Source organism: Nyctereutes procyonoides, unplaced genomic scaffold (assembly GCF_905146905.1).
Source record: "Nyctereutes procyonoides isolate TBG_1078 unplaced genomic scaffold, NYPRO_anot_genome, whole genome shotgun sequence".
Lineage (NCBI taxonomy): Eukaryota > Metazoa > Chordata > Mammalia > Carnivora > Canidae > Nyctereutes > Nyctereutes procyonoides.
In genome coordinates, this window is record NW_026575128.1 from 8,382,515 (window position 1) to 8,402,171 (window position 19,657).

The following is a 19,657-nucleotide window of genomic DNA, read 5'->3' on the forward strand; positions in this document are numbered from 1 at the left end:
GCCTTTACTTTGTATTCACATTTATTTACTTATTTTAGAGAGTGTGTGTGCACTCATGCAAGTAATGGGAGGGACAGAGAGGTTGGAAGAGAAGTAATCCCAAACAGACTCTGGGCTGAGCATGGAGCCCATTGTGGGGCTGGATCTCACAACCCTGAGATCATGATCTGAGCTTAACTGACTGAGCCACCCAGGAGCCCCTGTACTCACATTTGAATGTCATTATCATTTTTCCTTTCCATCTGAGGGCTCAAATCTTCAGTGTAGAGCTGTTTTTACCTATGATTTTTTTTTTTTTACCCCATTTTCTTTTCTCTTCTTCCTGGCATATTGCATACTTGTTGGATGATATATCAGGATTACCATCTACTGAGACTGACACTGCGGTGGGGTTTTTTTCACTGTTTAGTGAGGAAAGATGAAGTTGGCTCTACAGGAGTAGTGATTCAATGATACCATCAAAGACCTGGGTTCTTTTTTCTTTTGTTCTGAGATGTAGCTTTCATCCTCATTGTTACAAGATAGCTATTGTACCTCCAGGTACTCCATAAGCATTCCAAGTAGGAAGAAGAGGGAAGGACAGAGGGACAAAGGGACACGCCAGCTGTGATTGCCCCTTAAAAAAAAAAAAAATCGTTCTGAAAGCCTTACCCAATTCCACTTACTTATTGGCCAGAACAAAATTCCATGGCCGCATCATCTGCAGGAGAGTTTGAATGTATATATTTCAGCTGGGCCCATTGCCCTCTTGATCAGAACATTCTGTGCTTTTAAGAGGGGGGAGAATGAATACTGGGTAGATAATTAGTAATTATGTCACGGGTATTAGATTTCTTGGATCTTTCCTTCATTTCTCTTCACTTCCTGTCACCTATTCTCTGTTTTTTTGGTGTTCCAGGAAATTTCATTGATTTCTCTTTTATTTTTTTTAATTTTTTTTAAATTTTTATTTATTTATGATAGTCACAGAGAGAGAGAGAGAGAGAGGCAGAGACACAGGCAGAGGGAGAAGCAGGCTCCATGCACCGGGAGCCCGATGTGGGATTTGATCCCGGGTCTCCAGGATCGCGCCCTGGGCCAAAGGCAGGCGCCAAACTGCTGCGCCACCCAGGGATCCCTGATTTCTCTTTTAGAGCTATAAATCTGTCTTTCAGATGTGTCCATTATTTAGCTTGTCTCCTGCACTTTAATTTTGAGCAGTTCATTCTGTTTTCTAATTTCTTCTTTATCATTGACTCTTACTTTTTCATATTTTTTATTGTGGTAAATTATACAGAACATAAAATCATTATTTTAATCATCTTAAATGTACACCTCAGTGGTATTAAGTACATTCATGTTGTGTACTCAAAACCATTACACCTATTAAACGCCAGGACAGTTTTCATCTTCCCAAACTGAAACGCTGTACCCATTGAACAATAATTCTCCATTCCCCTTCCCCACTGCCCCAAGGCAACCTCTGTTCTTTCTGTACCTGTGAAAGACTAGTGTAGTTACTGCCTATTTTGAATCACACTATATTTATCTTTTTCTGTCTGTCTTGTTTCACTTAACATAATGTTTTTAGACTTCATCCATGTTATAGCATGTGTCAGAATTTCCTCTCTAGGGATCCCTGGGTGGCGCAGCGGTTTGGCGCCTGCCTTTGGCCCAGGGCACGATCCTGGAGACCCGGGATCGAATCCCACGTCGGGCTCCCGGTGCATGGAGCCTGCTTCTCCCTCTGCCTGTGTCTCTGTCTCTCTCTCTCTCTCTCTCTCTCTGACTATCATAAATAAATAAATAAATAAATAAATAAATAAATAAATAAATAAATAAATAAATAAATAAATAAACAAACAAACAAAGAATTTCCTCTCTAATATTTCACCTTATGCACATGCCACATTTTGTTTACTCATGCACTTGAATTGGCTTTCACCTTTTTGCTTTTGTGACTAATACAGCTTGAACATTGTTGTTCAAATATCTATTTGATTTCCTGCTTTCATTTCTATTATATATATGCCCAGAAGTAGAATTGCTGGATCATATGGTATCTCTATGACTATGGTAATGCCATATCGTTTTCCAAAGCAGCTGCACCATTTTATGTTAGCAGCAGCAATACCCAGAGTTTCCAATTTCTCCACATCCTCATCAACACTTACTTTATGTGTTTTTGATAAGAGCCATTCTAATCAGTATGAAGTGCTAACTTGTGGTTTTGATTTGTATTTCTCTAATGATTAGTGATGTTGAATATCTTTTCATTTGCCTGTCATCTTTGGCAAAATGTCTATTCAAGTTCTTTGCTCATTTTTGAATTGAGTTTTTACTGAGTTCTTAGAAGTTCTTTTTGTTCTGGATATTAATCCCTTATCTGATAAATGTTTACAAATATTTTATCCCATTCCATGAATTGCCTTTTTTATTCTGTTGATACTGTCCTTTGGTGCACAAAAGGTTTTTATTTTGTTAAAATCCAAGTTGCTGGGCAGCCCGGGGGGTGGCTCAGGGGTTTAGCACTGCCTTCTGCTCGGGGCGTGATCCTGGAGACCAGGGATCGAGTCCCCACGTCAGGATCCTTGCACAGAGCCTTCTCCCTCTGCCTGTGTCTCTGCCCCTCTCTCTCTCTCTCTCTCTGTCTCTCATGAATAAATAAATAAAAATCTTTAAAAAAAATAAAAATAAAATCCAGGTTGTCAATTTTTTCTTTTGTTTCCTATACTTTCATTGTGATATCCAAGAAATCATTGCTAAGTCCAATATTATGAAGTTTTTCTCTCCTTTTTGTTCTAAGCATTTTATAATTTTAGCTGTAATATTTAGGTCTTCAATCCATTTTGAATTAATTTTCATATAAGGTATAAAATAAAGGTCCAGCTACTTTTTTTTGTTGGTTTTTTTTGTTGTTGTTGGGGTTTTTTTTTTGTTTTTTGTTTTTGTATATGGACATCCAGTTTTCCCAATACAACTTGTTGAAAATATTATCTTTTTCTCCTTGAATCATCTTGGCACTGTTTTTGAAAATCATTTGACCATAGATTCAAGGATTTATTTCTGGGCTCTCTATTTTATTCTGTTGGTCTATATATCTGTCAGTACCACACTTATTTGATTATTGTAGTTTTGTAGTGAGTTTTGAAATCAGGAAATGTGCAACTTCTGACATTGTTTTTCAGGATTCTTTTTGCTATTTCAGATTGCTTGGAGTCTATATGAATTTTAGGATTGAGCTTTCTGTTTTTGCAAGAGAATCTTAATGACATAAAGTCTAATCAGATCTCTCTGAAGGTATACATTAGAATGTTTTAAGATTATTTTTTCTTGGTTCTTTTTTTTTTTTTTTTTAGATTTATTTAATTATTTGAGGGGGTCAGGAGCAGAGGAAGACAGACAAGCAGACTCCTCACTGAGCACCGAGCTCACATGGGACTGGATTCCCACGACCCTGAGATTATGACCTGAGTTAAAACCAAGAGTCATATACTAAACCGACTGAGCCACTGAGGCACCACTGTTTTTTTCTTGTTTCTTGAACTGCCTTCTTCTTTTTTTTTTTTTTTAAGATTTTATTTATTTATTTATAGAGACACAGAGAGAGAATGAGAGGCAGAGACACAGGCAGAGGGAGAAGCAGGCTCCATGCAGAGAGCCCGACGTGGGACTCGATCTAGGGTCTCCAGGATCACACCCCGGGCTGCAGGCGGCGCCAAACCGCTGCGCTACCGGGGCTGCCCATGAACTGCCTTTTTCTGTTTTATCTTCTTCCTTTTCTGTTATACTTTTTATTTTCCTTAAATTGCTGGTAATCCTTAATTGCCTATTGATATTTATAAATGAAGGATTTGATTTATCAGTGTGGATAACTTTCATTACTATCCTACACTGTTTTAAGGGTATATTTTGACCATAGAGCTTATTGGCAGGCTTTTGGGTATAAATTACATGAGCTGGGAGGCAGTGTTGAATTCCATGATTGCCAAAATTGGGATACCTTCATCCTGGGAGAAAATGTGAAATTCCTAATAGGATTTCATTTTTATGAGGAGCTGCCATTTATTTGTATCTTCTATGTTTTGAAGGTTCATAGTTCCTTTGAACATTACTTGGTTCCTGAGAGTTTCACTTCCTTATGTCAGTTGTTCTGCTGTAGTTCTGTAGATATTCTGATGATCACTCTGTGGCCTGCCCTCCCTTACTGTAGTTTTTGTCCTGTTCTGAAGTATTTTCACAAAGAACAGCTCTCCCTTCGATAGAAGCCATATTTTGTTTATGTTTTGGATTGTAGTGTCTTCTATTTCTAGTTGTTTTTTCTTCTCCTCCTCCTCCTCCTCCTCTCTTCTTCTTCTTCTTCTTCTTCTTCTTCTTCTTCTTCTTCCTCCTCCTCCTCCTCCTCCTCCTCCTCTTCCTCCTCCTCCTCCTCCTTCTCCTCCTCTTCTTCTTCTCCTTCTTCTTCTCCTTCTTCTCTTTAGATTTATTTTAGAGAAAGAGTATGAGCAGGGAGAGGGGCAGAGAGAGAGAATCTCAAGCTGACTCCCTGCTGAGCTTGGAGCCTGACACTGGACTGAGTCCCCAACCCTGAAACCATGACCTGTGCTGAAATTAAGAGTTGGAGGCTCCACTAACAGAGCCACCCTGGTGCCCCCTCTTCTGGTTTCGTTTCTCTTTCTTTCTTTCTTTCTTTCTTTCTTTCTTTCTTTCTTTCTTTCTTTCTTTCTCTTTCTTTTTTTTTTTTTTCTTATTCTGGTTTCTTAATCAGAACCTGTGAGCTTGCTGGTTTGCTGAAATTCTGGATGATTGATAGCATCCTTTCTTTGTTTCCATCACGAGAGATTTACTTTCCTTTTTCTCTTTACCTTTTACCTATGTTTATTTTCATTTCAGTGGGATTTTCCAGAAAGGAGGAAGCAGATGCATGTGCTCAGTCTGATTTTATTTATTCAGTACCACTTAATATGTATAGGTAATGTTCTAGATTCTGTGAGACAGAGGCATCCCAATTTTCAGAGTTTATATTCTAATGGAGGATTGAGCACATAAGTAAGTAACAGATTATAAAGGTAGATTATAAAAAGAAATTTGGGCTGTGAGACTCAGAGGTGGGTAACCTATAAACATTTTAAGTAAATAAGTAGTCTCATTCAGAATTTTTGGATGAGAGCTCTAGGCACAAGGATTAACAAATGCAGACACTTGAGGAAGGAGCTTGTTTATTGAAAGGAAGGCATGTCTGGGGCGTAGTGAACAAAGTGTTGTAGTATGAGAGAAGATTGGAGAAAGGCAAATTCAGATCTTATAGGCACTGTAGTCTTTGGTTAGGAAATTCAACTTTATTTTTAAATACAATAAAAAGCTAATGAAAGATTTTAGAAAGGAAGCTATACAGATGAATTTTTTGAAAGATAATTTTGGCAGCTCTGAAGGAAATATATTCAGTTTGGATGTTGCCCGTAGAGGTAGAGAGATGAAGAAATTATGGATATATTTTGCAAGGAGTACCTGTGGATGTTTGTGATGATAGAAGAAGCAGCAGCCTGAGTCACAGATAACTACAAATCATTTGGCTTTTGCAAACGGGTGGTGCAGTGAAGCTTTGCGGGAGGGAACATCAAGAGTAATTTTTTAGTACATTTGAAATACTTGTAAGAAATAGAGTGAAACTGTCAGGCAGTCTGGAGCTTTGGGAAGAGGTCCTAGTTGAAAGTATAAAATTTGGAACCATCATAACAGAGCGTAATGTTTTAGGTCTATGGATTATCTCTCAGAGAAGAGAGCTTAGGTCAGAGGCCTAGGGCTTTAATATTAAAGATGAGAAAGTACTTGAGAGAGAAGACAGCAAAGGAGCTAGAGAGGAATGACGGTAAGATGGGAAACCTGGAAGCCTGAAAAATCAAGTGAAGAATGCGTTAAAAAAAAGAGTAGTCCTCTTTGTTGGGTTTTTGAGAGCTGGTATTTAGGTGATTAAAGGGAGGTGCTGTTAGATTTGATAACAAATTTTTGTCCTTCTTGATCAGTTTCATTGAGTGGGCAGCTATATTGAAGTGGATTGATTAGTGAATGGGAGGTAGAAACTGAAGGCAGAAAGTACAGAGAGCTCTTTTTTGAGAAGTTTGGCTAATAGAAGTTTGCAGAGATGGGTGGGTAGCTGGAGGAACAAACTTAAATTCATTGTTGAACTTTAAAAGGCATACTATAAAAAGCTTTACCTATTCCTTTAAACTTTTCTTTTTTTTGAGAAATTCTAAGCATACACAAGAGTAGAAGGAAAATGGCCAAACCTGGCCCCATTCATGCCCATGTCTATTTCCTTCCCTTGCATATTTTTTAAGCAAATCTCATATAATTTCAGTTATGTATGTTTCTAAAAGACAGCCCATTGAAAATATAAGCACAATTAAAATTAATAATTCCTTAATATTAAATACCCAACTGGTGGGGCGCCTGAGTGGCTCAGTGGCGTCTGCCTTCTGGCTCAGTGGCGTCTGCCTTCTGGTCAAGTCATGATCCCAGGGTCCTGGGAATGAGCCCTGCATTGGGCTCTCTGCTCAGTGGGAAGCCTGCTTCTCCCTCTCCCCCTGCCTGTTTCTCCTTCCTACTGCTCCCCATGTTTGTGCTCACTCGCTCTGTCAAGTAAATAAATAAAATCTTTAAAAAAAAAAAATACCCAACTGGTGCTGAAATTTTCAGGTTTCTCATAAAAACTTTTTTTTTTTTAAGTTTTAAGGTCTTCACAGTACATATGGGCAATATCTTTTTTAGCTCTCTTTTACCTATTGTTTTCTTTCTTTTTTTTTTTTTCCTTGCAAATTGTGTTAAAGAAGCTATCACGTGTACATCTGGATGTCCTATTTGGCTTTCCATGGTGTAGGAATGTAGGATAATGCACTCCTCTAGTGACTTTTATTTTTTCTGTAAATTGTCATTTGGATTCAAAAGTTTGATAGGATTTGATTTTCTTGGTAAGACTACCTAACAGGTAGGTATTGTCAGGTGGCATATAAAATCTGCTTGTCTCTGTTTTTGTAATATTAACAGCTATTTATGTTTAGCACTTATATCCTTTAGTTCATTTTTGTTGAAAATGGTGATACCTGGTGCACCAGGAGCCACTTGCTGCCACTGCCACCAAACAGGAAAGCCCTTCAGGACCAATGAGGTGCGCACTCACAAAGGCTCTGTAACCTATGACTATATCTGTTAACTGACCTAATATGAAATAGGTCATTGAACAGCACTACAACTATCAAGGAAATTGAATTCATAATTTTAAAAAGCCAAAAAAGAAATCTCCAGGTTTCTCCAGATGGTTTCATTAGAAAAATCTACCAAACCTTTAAAGAATTAATGCAAGCTAATGAAGGGAACACTTCCAAATTTGTTTTATGAAGCTAATATCCTAATACCAAAATTTTGCAAAGACAGTGTAAGTAAAGAAAAGTATAGAGGCGCCTGGGTGGCTCAGTCGGTTAAGCATCTACCTTCGGCCCAGGTCATGATCCTGGGGTCCTGGGATCAAGCCCAGGTCAGACTCCCTGCTCAGCAAGGAGTCTGCTTCTCCCTTTCCCTCTGCCCTGCTCCCCCACTTGTGCTCTCTCTCTCTCTCAAATAAATAAGTAAAATCTTTTTTAAAAAAGAAAGAAAGTTGTAATACTTTAATTTTATCATTCTTCATTTTTTAGCCACAGTAATTAAATGACAAACCTCTCTTTATCTGTACTTCGGTTACCAAGTGAATAGTACAATTGGAATAGAAAAGGCAGGATAAATGCTTTGTTCTTTCTATTCTATTTAAGTTTTCAAAATAGGGAGTTCCTTAGTTTTTGCTTGTATTTTTAAAATTTAGTTTCACATACTTGTAGTTTTAAGTATATTTGATGTTCCAGTTTGTTATTACAGTTACTGTTTGTATTGATGCCCAAATTGTCCTACGTTGGTCAGTGGGAGCCTTTTCAAGTTACCCCTTGAGTCCTTTAACAAGACCCTGGTTGTCTTTGATAACTTCCCTGCAGTCTTGAATACTTAAGTGTTCTTGCATCATCAGGTATATGTCTGAGATTAGATTTAACTACTTCTCTGGGTATGATGTTTGGAAATAACCATTACCATTTTACTTAAACAGTTTTTTTGTTTGTTTTTAGTTTTACACTAGCTTATTAAGCATACTTATAAGTTTTTTAAATTGGTCTCTTCTTGGGATATGAATTTTATATGTTTTGGCCCTTTATCATTGTGGTTTTAGGCATTTGGGGGATTTTCTTTGTTGCTTTTGAGTTCAGGTATATATTAAAGCAAGTTTGTTTTTTGTTTTTTGTTTTGGCCTTCTCCAGCATTTTGAATTGTTTGGAGTAGAAGGATGGCTTATTGCATTAATTAAATCACCATATTGAGTAAAGTTCCCCCTTTTTCTGTTCATTTAGAGATCTGCATGCTTGGAGAATGTCAGAAATGACCTCATCTGTGGCTAAAGTGCAAACTACTTATTACTTCCCTAGTGTTTTTATATTTTCTGTGGATGCTTTCTGTTTGCTTTTTATTGGTAACCTTAATGTATTATGGCTAAAGTCAGTTTTGCTTCCGTACATTTGACGTATTTCAGTCTGTATTTTGAGTAGGGGGCAAAAAGGAATGGAATTTTTTTTTTCCTTTGCTAATACTTTACCATTTTTAGCTTGGAAGCAGAGAATGAAAAAGGCAGAAAGATTGCTGTGAAGTTGTGTGAACGTGTAGGGGCTGAAATTAAAGGTGCCAAATAAAGAAACTGGTCTTCTGTTACAATTCTTCCTACCTCCTGAGTTAATTTGGATCTGAATTCTGTTGAATTTCTTTTTTTCCTGTGTGGGTGTGAGGAACAAGGATGTTACGGTTGTAGTTTTATAAAATATGCCAGGCAGCAAACTCTAGTGCTATTTAGAAAGAAAAAGAAGACAATGAGAACTTGGGCAAACAGTTCTTGCTAAGCCCTAAAATATATCACTTTTATTCATCCATACAGAAAACAAGCATGAGGCCAAGAGGAGGCGAACAGAGAGAGTTAGGCGAGAGAAGATAAATTCTACAGTAAATAAGGATTTAGAAAACAGAAAGAGGTCTCGAAGTAACAGCCATTCAGATCATATCAGACGAGGAAGAGGAAGACCTAAAACTGCATCTGCCAAAAAACATGAGGAAGAAAGAGGTATGAATAAATCCAAGCAGTTTTGTTTTTCAAGTATTAAATTTTTCTAGACTTTAATTAGGTAGTAGTGAAGAAGGTGTTTGGTAGGCATTGAGCTCTTGGACTTAAAATCACAACTCATATTTTAGTTTGAAAACATTTCCTCCAGGGTAGATGCTTGTTTTAAAATCAAAAACAACAACAAAAAACACAGAATTGAATTCTAAAGCTAACGGCTCAAATTAGGTAAAATTCACCTTGCTATAAACTGATACTAGAGTTCAGATATAATAATTTGTATTATAGAGAAGCCTGTTAAAATGGTTGTTTTTTGTTTTTAAAGATAAATCTGAGTTTTGTTAGACTTATTTCAAACTGTTGCACTATGAATTTTAAAAATTTACTATTGAAAGTATTCTTCAGTATGGATTTTTAAATTGCTGTTGTGTCTTCCTTACTTTGAGGCAGTTATTTATGTAAATTTTTCTTGGTCCAAAATATATTTGTATTTCTCCTTACAGATTTTCTCCTTTCTTCTGATAAGTAGTATGTCTGCCAAAACTTGTTTTTAACCATTAAGTAAAACTTCAGCTTCTCTTTTTATACATCTTCTAAAAAACCTTTTATCATGGAAGATTTCAAAGATGATACAAGAGTAGGGAGACTAGACTAGGATAATGAACCCCTTTATGGCCATGAATGAATATCTTTTGAAATTGAGACTTCCAAGCCTGTAATTAATGGAAAAAAGTGATAGTTGCTCTTTATAATTACTTAAAAACCTCTATCAAAATAATTTCATCTTCAGTGAAATACATTTATAGTTTCTTGTTGGTGGGTTCTGCTTTGCTTTTTCAGGTATTCAGTTTTAAATATTCAAGCATAAGTATAAATTTCTCCTATTTTAGACATTATTTTTTTTATCTGTTTACCATTTCTCTCTGCCTTGTATGCTTTTATTTGAATAAAATTATGACTGTTAGGGAAAATAACTTCCCTGGCATAGCTGTCCTTAGCTTTTTCAGAGTTAATGGTCTCTTAGTATTGTATGGATAAAGGAATAAGGCTTATATCATATTTGACTGTTTTCTTTGAAGAATACTTAGATACGCCTTAATTCCTTGGATAATTTTACTGCATTTTCTTTCTCCTTCTCTTATGCTGCTCTTCCAGAGAGTTTAAATTTTTTTCTAAACTTAAATGTGTTTTTTAACATGGGATGATCAGAAGGGAAACCAGGCAAAGAAACTAAAAACTGTTTCAGAAGGGAAACCAGGCAAAGAAAAATCAACAGAAAAAAACAAAACAAACAACAGAGAAATACTGCTTGGCCCAGAAAACAGAACATTCTTTTCAGTTGAAGTAAAGGGAATATAACCCAAAGAATGGAGAAGGAATGCTTCTGGTGGTGAGTGAGAGGAGATGAGAAAACAGATAATGACAGTCTTTTAGTTGGGGAAATGAAATCTAGATAATTGTGCTAGGAATCTGTGTGTGCAGGTCTGAACTTTTTATTCATGTTAACTTAAACTAGTTGGCTATAAATTTTTTGTCTGATATTTTCAGCTTATTATAGAAAGTTTTAAGCTATTTCTAGAGTAAGATGTGCTCTTGATTTATTTTTAATACAAACAGGAAGATGTTCAAGGCAATTTTTGTAAAACTGGAATCTTTTCATGTAGGCTATGGGGGCGGGGTGGGGAAGAAGTCAGCACACTTTTTCTATAAAGAGCCAGATAATAAATATTTTAGGTTTTGTGGGCCATACAGTCTTCTGTTGCAGCTACTCTGTCTGCTCTGTCATTGTAGCTGGAGAGCAGCCAGAGACAATATGTAAATGAATGGGCATGGCTGTGTTCCAGTAAGACTTTATAAAAACAGGTGGCAGGCCAGATTTGACCTTGGGCTGTATTTTACCAACCCTTGAGGCAGACCATGTTCTCTAAATATAATATGGATAAGAAACAGGAACTTTTGAAATCTTCTGTATTTTTACATATCTAGACTTCTTTCATATGCTTTTTACTGTTAAGTAGCTGTTTGCTTTAATTCAGTTTTTATTGATTCCTTGCTCATAAGGTACTTGGAAACTTTGAAGCAAGCTTTACCTTAAATAAGGAGTGTATAAAAACACATTTTTAATTGACTTTGTATTCTATATTTTAAAAAATAAGAGAAAGAAGAAAGAATGGAAAGGAAAGCTTTTTAGACATCTAGATAGCAGCATATTTTTATACAATCATAAAAACAAACCATTAAACTTAAAAATTTTTGGTTGGGTTAAGATAAATTTTCACTTTATATGAAGGGGAACTATGATTATTTCAAATACTAGATTTAAATTATTTTAAATACTAGGAATGACATTTAGATTAAAATATAGTGGGCAATTCTGGAAATCTTATTAATTTAATAAACATACAAGATTTATGTAGAGTTCAAGTTAATGTTGGTAGATCAAATAACAATACCTAGCTCTCCATCATCTTCAAATCCTAGTAATATTATAGTAAAAGGATTTTTTTTTAAAGGACCAAATTCAAAAAAAATAAAACTAAAAAGGACCAAATTCCACAAGAACAAGGAAAAGCAGCAGAATTCTAGAAAGCGGTAACTGCTTTGGTAGACCCATGAAACCTGAATTGTTAGCCCCTTTGGGGAAAACTAAAAAAGAAGCAGATTTTTATTATACAACTGCCTTAAGATCAGGAATTTTTGTGTCAATTATATTTGGAGGTGTAGAAGTGAAGATGAGGCTAAAAATGAGAGTGTTTGGAAGTCTGTTTTTTAATGGCTGTTTACCTCATTTTCCCTCCTTCCAAATGTATCCTTTCAAAAAGATGAGACAACTCTGATTTAGGGAACCCCAGGCGTCATTGAGGGCAGGGCTACTATACTGAGATCAGGAAGGTTATGTGAAAATTAGAGTTGATAAATACCGAGTTCTGTGGTTAGGTTTGGATCATCCAGGTAGGAGATTAGCAGTATCTTCTCTAGGAAATCTAAAAGACCTAAGAGAAAGGGCCTAAAATAAAGGTATTTTCATTAGGGATTTCACAGACAAATGGCCCAGTCAGATCATCCTAAATTGGTGATCACAGTCAAACTCCACAGATGTATATGAACTAATCAGCTTTTTGGATCCCATTCTTAAATATGAGCATATTATCAAGAATTACCCAGATATATAGATGAAAGTATCTCTATGAAAGGCTAAGACCATATTAACAGGAAAAAACAATAACTTGGATAAAACAGGTTTTTGCAGGAAAAAGAAAAACTTAAAACTGTCATTAATGTTTTTAGCAAGAGAAGATATTATAGTCGTGAAACGAGAATAAGAAGATATTTAAATGGAAAAGCAGCTGTCAAAAAAGTACCTATAAAATGAACTTTAAAATACAAATCTAAAAAAAAAAAATGTGTGTTTATAAAGATTTGCAGAAATGAAACACTAACAGGTTTATTGAAAGAAGCAGTTGTACCAGAATGTAGAGAAATAAAAAAGAGATGAAAGGGATGCCTGGGTGATTCAGTTGGTTAAAACACGTCCAACTCTTGATTTCAGCTCAGGTCATGATCTCAGGGTTGTGAGATTGAGCCGCATGTGGGGCTCTGCATTGAGTGTGGGAGCCTGCTTAGGATTGTCTTTTCTCTCTCTCTCTCTCAAAAAAAAAAAAAAGGAAAGGGAAAAGAGATGAAAGAATAGAATGGGAAAGATAAGAAATTTAAAGGACCAGTTTAAGGTTCAACATCTATAAATTATTGATGTTCTAAAAAAAAGAACTGAGAAGATGGAGGAGAAAGATGTCATCGATGAAATAATTCAAGAAAATTTTCCAAACCTGAAGGACATTGAGTTTCCACATTGAAATGGCCCACCAAATTCTGAGACCAGTGGATGTTTAAAAGTAGAGATTATGCCAAAGCATATCATCACAAATCCTATCTTTTTTATTAAAGGAAAACTCCTTCAAGGGCTCAGGGGAAAAAGAGCGAGAAAAGAACCAAAGTGGTACTTGGAATTAATGCAGTGAAATACTACCCACCAAGGAACACACTACTTATATATGAACAGCATCAATGAATTTTAAAAACATACTGAATGAAAGAAGCTAGACACAAAACAGTTCATGCTATATGATGCCATTTATATGAAGTCCATGAACAGGCAAATGACTCTGTGGTGATAGAATCAGAACAGTAGTTGCTGGTGAGGTGGAGAGGTACTGACTGGAAAGAAGCATGAGGAATTTCCTGTATCTTGATTGTGGTGTGGGTTATACACATGTATATTTTGTCAGAACTCATCCAATTGTACATTAAGATGTGTGTATTTCACTGTATGTGAATTTAGCAATAATTTTTAAAATAACTGAAAAAAATTATTGGCTTTTTTTTAAAAAAACATGGCACCATTAGTTGGAAGATAATTTTTTGCCTTCATACTCCGATCTCCATGAATCTTAGTCAATCATACTATGCGTTAGCATGAAAGTAGACTAAAGACACTTTCTAACTAACATTCAGGGTCTCAAAAAATTTGCTGCCTATACTCTCTTTCTCAGGAAACTACTGCAAGATACATGGCATCAAAAGAAGAAGTAAACCAAAAAGAAGTATTCTGAGATTCTGGACACAGGGTTCAACTCAAGAGAAAGATGTTTATATCCAGCATGATGTTGAAGAGCAATCTCAGTGATAATTGTGTAGCAGGTCTAGAAAGCAACCATTTTAGGTTGGAGCAGAAGACTTGGAGAGATTTCAAGAAGATAAAATAGATGTAATACCTAGTATGTGTAAGCATTCTGAAAGATCTATGCAACTTGGAGAGAGTTTGGGTTCAATTAGTAATGAAAACTAAACAGATGAAAAAAAATCTCTTCAGGGAAAAAACAATGCAGGAAAAGTGAAATCATTTACATAATCGGAATAATGTAAACATTGAATATTGATCTCACCAAAATTGTGATATAACGTAATGGGAAGATGAGATAGGAAGAGTATATTAGGGGGTAAGAAATGGAAAACAATAAAATTATAACTTTCTGTGGTGGGAGGTCAATTAATGCCTAAAACCAAGAAATAGCATCACATAAAAAGGTTGCTTAGAGAGGTAAAAACAAGAAGAAACAACTGAGAAAAAGTAGTTGCATTTGGGGAGTGAGAGGTTTTTTGGGGGGAGGACTTCTGTATTACAATTTGACTCTATTTAGATATGTGTTTAACTTTGATTAAAAAGTCAAAACAAAACAGACAAAAGTACAATCATAGAAGAACCCCCCCCCCAAAAAAAAAAAAAGAAATTGGCAAGAAAAAAAAAAAGAATTTGGCAGATTGTGTGCAAAGATATTTATTGTGATTTCTGCTGGCTTATAACATAGTATAGGTGTTTTTTTATCCTTTTTTGTTTTTCTGTACTTCTCAGTTTTCGACCATGAACTTGGATTACATTTGTAATCAGGAGGGGAAAAAATAGAATTAAATGTTGGTTATTCTTATTTTGTTTAGCAGGGCTAAGGTAAAGAAGTTAATATATTCATAAAGGCATATTGGAGGGGGGTTGAGGGGACCATCTTTAGGGTGAGAAAATTTGAGACAGTGAGCTCACTCATCCTAGTGAAGAGAAAGAAATATTTGAGACTTACAGAAATGATGTAGATATTATAGACTGTATATATATATACACACACAGACACACACACATATATAGTTTCCATTTAGTTCATGGCATTTCAGTAACTCCTTTATGTAGTTTTGAAAAAATTTTAGTTTTAGTAGGATGATACTATATAACATTTCATGTATGTTGCTAGTATTATGTATATTTATTGTCATCTAAAGAAATAATTGAAAGCTTCATGTATTTTTTTAATTACCTCATTTACATTAGCTTTCTCTTTTTCTTTTAACAGAGAAACAGGAAAAGGAAATTGACATCTATGCTAACCTCTCTGATGAAAAGGCTTTCGTGTTTTCAGTCGCCTTGGCAGAAATAAATAGAAAAATTATCAATCAAAGACTTATTCTCTGATACTTGTCTGCAAGTGTATTGCAGCTGTCTTCAGGATTACATCAGCAAACTCTCTAACAGTTGAGGACTCTCAGGAGCATGCTGACTGCATCAATAAGGGCCATTGATTGTTTTTGTTTTTTTTTTCCCCCTGTCATTTAGCCTGTGCCACACTTTGGTAGCAAAGCTGTAGGCTGGGACCGTTCTGGGATTTCCTTGTTTACCAAGGAGTATTGTCAGTGTTTTGTGTTTGGGATATAAGTAAATATATTTACCAAAAACAAAAAAAAAAAAAACAAAAAACAATGGATGGCTGTTAAAGGATAAAGGTGTAGAGGTGGGAGTGGAAGAATGAAAACGAGGGAAATAAAATGCTTGATAGTTTTCAGGTTTGCCACCAGAGATGCAATATTTTAAGTACTTTGAGAAAGAGTGACTTTTAAGAATATTATATTTCAGATTTTCAGCACTAAGCATATATACAGTTCATTTACTTTTAATAAATTGGCAATTGATATTTTATTGAATGGGGAGTTAAGAATATAAATCGTAAATTTTGTCTTAAATTGATTTTTTTCTTGGCCTTTATTTTTATGACTTAAGGTATGAGTTATATTTTGGGAGATACTTTCTAGACATTTGGGAAGTTTGGGTGCTATATAAAGAAAAACATTTAAGGGGATATATCGTACTTCAGATATAAACATCTTGTTTTCTTGAATGTAATTTATTTATTGGTTTAAAATACCTTTTCTGCTCTCAAGATGGTGCCTGTTAACCTAAACATAAAATATATTTATTACATACAAAATATTTCTTAGATAGCCACTTTTAAGTAGTAATGTTTTATCTGAATGGATGTTCATTTATACATCCTGATAATTATTTAAATTGTTACTTAACCTCACTCTGGAAAAAAAATAAATAAACCTTAATATTGAAACCAATAGATTAATACTGTGGTATAAGTTTTTGTTCTATGAAGTTTATGAAATATATTTAAATTCTTATTTTTTTCTAGTGATAAATGGTAACTTTATAGTTGATTTATACTAAATGCTTTTGCATTTTGGCATATCAATTTAATATTCAAACTTGACAGTAACTTCCCTTATTTCAGGTACCCTTGATCCCCACCCCAGTGTCCGAATCTGATTGAAAGTCCAGAAAAAAAAAAAGAAAGTTCAGAAGCCGTACTTATTAGGGAAGGTAGCCATCAGTTAGATTTAGCCTTAATAGAATTTTCCTTTCAGTTTCAGTAGTGCTCTTGGTCTTATCCTGCTCTCCCATCACCTCTCAAAAGAAAAAAATGGGTCACCTGGATGGCTCAGTAGGTTGAGTGTCTGCCTTCTGCTCAGGTCATTATCTCGGGGTCCTGGGATCAAGTACCTCATCAGGCTCTGCTCAGCGAGGAGTCTGCTTCTCCCTCTCCCCCTCCCTCTGTGCTTTGAAACCTCGCTCTGTCAAATAAATTAATTAAATCTTAAAAGGGGGGGTGCAGCCTGGGTGGCTCAGAGGTTTAGCACCCCCTTCAGCCCAGGGCATGATCCTGGATACCCGGGATCGAGTCCCACATCGGGCTCCCTGCATGGAGCCTGCTTCTCCCTCTGCCTCTGTCTCTGCCTCTCTCTCTCTCTCTTTCTCAAATAAATAAAATTAAAAAAAAAAAAGATAATCATTTTTTCCTACTTTATTTAAATGGTAGCCAGCAGAGGGAGCTTAAAGGGTACTCTAGGTAGGAAGTAGAATTTTTCTAAGAATTTCTTTACAACCCCAGTACTACTAAATTGTCTTCTGTGCATTTTAAAGCCCAGTAACAAAGTTTATTCCTAAGCATGCTAATGTGATTTGATCTTTGAAATACAAGAACACTATCTTCATTTTGACAAGAAAATATAAAAGTAATGAACATCTAAAAATGATTTGAATATGTCCTCAGAAAAGGGAAGAACAGCTTATGGAATAGGCATCTTTTTAAAAGAATATTGGGCAGCCCGGGTGGCTCAGCGGTTTAGCGCCGCCTTCAGCCCAGGGCCTGATCCTGGAGTCCTGGGATCTAGAGCCACATTGGACTCCCTGCATGGAGCCTGCTTCTCCCTCTGCCTGTGTGTGTGTATGTGTGTGAGTGTGTCTCGTGAGTAATGGATAAAATCTTTAAAAATGTATAAATAGGGATCCCTGGGTGGCTCAGTGGTTTAGAGCTTGCCTTCAGCCCAGGGCATGATCCTGGAGTCCCGGGAGCCTGCTTCTCTCTCTGCCTCTCTCTCTCTGTGTGTGTCTCTGTGAATAAAATCTTAATCATTCAATCTGAAGACCCTTAGAGGAAAATCATGTTAAAATAATCATGGATACAATAAGGAAGGAGACTGGTGACTAGGCTGGAGCTTGCCATTTAAAGAAGTAATTTAGGGATCCCTGGGTGGCGCAGCGGTTTGGCGCCTGCCTTTGGCCCAGGGCGCGATCCTGGAGACCCGGGATCGAATCCCACATCGGGCTCCCGGTGCATGGAGCCTGCTTCTCCCTCTGCCTGTGTCTCTGCCTCTCTCTCTCTCTCTGTGACTATCGTAAATAAATAAATAAAAAAAAAAACCTTTAAAAAAAATAAAGAAGTAATTTATTTCAGATGGTCATGATGTTAAAATTGTTGGCTTATTGAAAAAGTTCCTTGGCAGAGGGGCAAATTAGGTTTCCCCTGTTTGTGATATAACAGGGAAACAGGAAGTTTGTCTAAAAATATTCTCTGATATGTTTATAAGCTATCTCATTATAAAGCTGAATTTGTTGAAGAATGTTGTAATGGTCTTGGAGTATATTACTTGTCATTCATTGGTGTTAAACCTCTCTTCTGAGCAGATGTCCTAAGAGCATAATTATGGTAATTTAATTACATAATCCCAAATTTGTTCTGCTCTAATACCTATAAATGATATGATTATTCACAATGCCCTTAAATGGTTCCATAATTAGATTAGGTCTGTTGAAGATAAGTTCATTCTTAAATGTGAACAAAATTAAAAGTTATTTGGGAGTTGTTAGGCTAAACTATACAAATATGTGTTTACCTCCCTACCCAATCCTATATTCCAAAAAGTTTTGGGGGAGGCACTTAAGTTTCTGAGATTTGATTTTTTTTTTTTTAAACATGAATATGGGCAGAGAAGGCTTAGGTTATGTTCAATGTAAGGTATGTAAAATTAAAAGTAAGGAAACACTGCAAATTATTTCTTCTGTAGCAGTCAGTTGAAATGATCAAACATCTTGAGACAATTTATATCATGAAAAAATGTAAAATTACAAATGACTTAAAAATGTAGCCAGAGTAAATTCACATTTCTTGAAGTTTCAAAAGTACTTTAAAAAATAAAGCTCCAGGATCCCTGGGTGGCTCAGTGGTTTAGCGCCTGCCTTCAGCCCAGGGTGTGATCCTGGAGTCCCAGGATTGAGTCCCACTTCGGGCTCCCTGCATGGAGCCTGCTTCTCCCTCTGCTGTGTCTCTGCCTCTCTCTCTCTGTCATGAATAAATAAATAAAAATTAAAAAAAAAAAGACTCAACATGTCAGGACATCCGTGGTGTTTCCTAAAAGTAACGTGTTTTTTTCTAAGAATTCAAATTGAAAAGTGTTTAACTTTTCACAAATCAGAGAATTTTTTTAACTTTTTTTTTTTTTTTATGATAGTCACACAGATAGAGAGAGAGGCAGAGACACAGGCAGAGGGAGAAGCAGGCTCCATGCACCGGGAGCCCGACATGGGATTCGATCCCGGGTCTCCAGGATCGTGCCCTGGGCCAAAGGCAGGCACTAAACCGCTGCGCCACCCAGGGATCCTGACTTTTCACAAATCAAATTGCATTTGATTCTCTAAGTCTGACTAAAAATGTCTTAGTAATAATTATTAAATAATAATAAATAATTAAGTAATCTCATTTTTACTTTCAACCTGCATATGTTTATCCTTTAAATTTGGGGAAATTAAGTCCTTTGCAAACCTCATATGAAGGTATTGATCAGATTTGTTTGATTCTGCATACAAAATATTCTCTAGATTGATTTTTTTTTAATTTTATTTATTTGAGAGAATATAAGTGGGAGGGAGTGTCAGAGGGAGAAGCAGACTCCTTCCTCACTGACCTCCTCACGCAGGTCCCCATTCCAGGACCCTGGGATCATGACCTGAGCCGAAGGCAGATGCTTAACTAACCACCACCCAGGTGCCCCTCCAGATAGAATTTTTAAACTTTTTATGTTTAGCTGTTTTTTTTCTCATCTTTGACTACTGTTATTATAAGGCTTGTATTTTACATTTGGAGATCTATATACATGTACACCTATTTAATTTTTTCTAGTTACTCTTTTGTGCTATTTTAATCCACTTATTTTATTAGTAGTGTTCATTGCTCAAAGATTACAACTATCATGATGAGAATCCTAACATACAAAGCAAACTCTCTGGAATGAAACGTATGAGACATAAGAGAGGCTCTAGGCTGGACTAGAATAATT

General features: G+C 36.0%; 1 protein-coding gene across 2 annotated transcripts in view; it reads left to right on the forward strand.

The window, feature by feature from the left end:
- Positions 1-16,096, forward strand: part of CUNH16orf87 (chromosome unknown C16orf87 homolog) — a 29,128-nt gene extending 13,032 nt beyond the window's left edge. Inside the window, exons 3-4 of one of the 2 annotated variants that reach the window (XM_055341451.1) lie at positions 8,981-9,163; positions 15,058-16,096. In XM_055341451.1, the coding sequence (XP_055197426.1) occupies positions 8,981-9,163; positions 15,058-15,176 (302 nt within the window). In that variant the 3' untranslated portion in view covers positions 15,177-16,096. The remainder of the gene's footprint in view (positions 1-8,980; positions 9,164-15,057) is intronic. The other variant, XM_055341452.1, reaches the window with a different exon arrangement.
- The last annotated feature ends 3,561 nt before the right edge of the window (positions 16,097-19,657 follow it).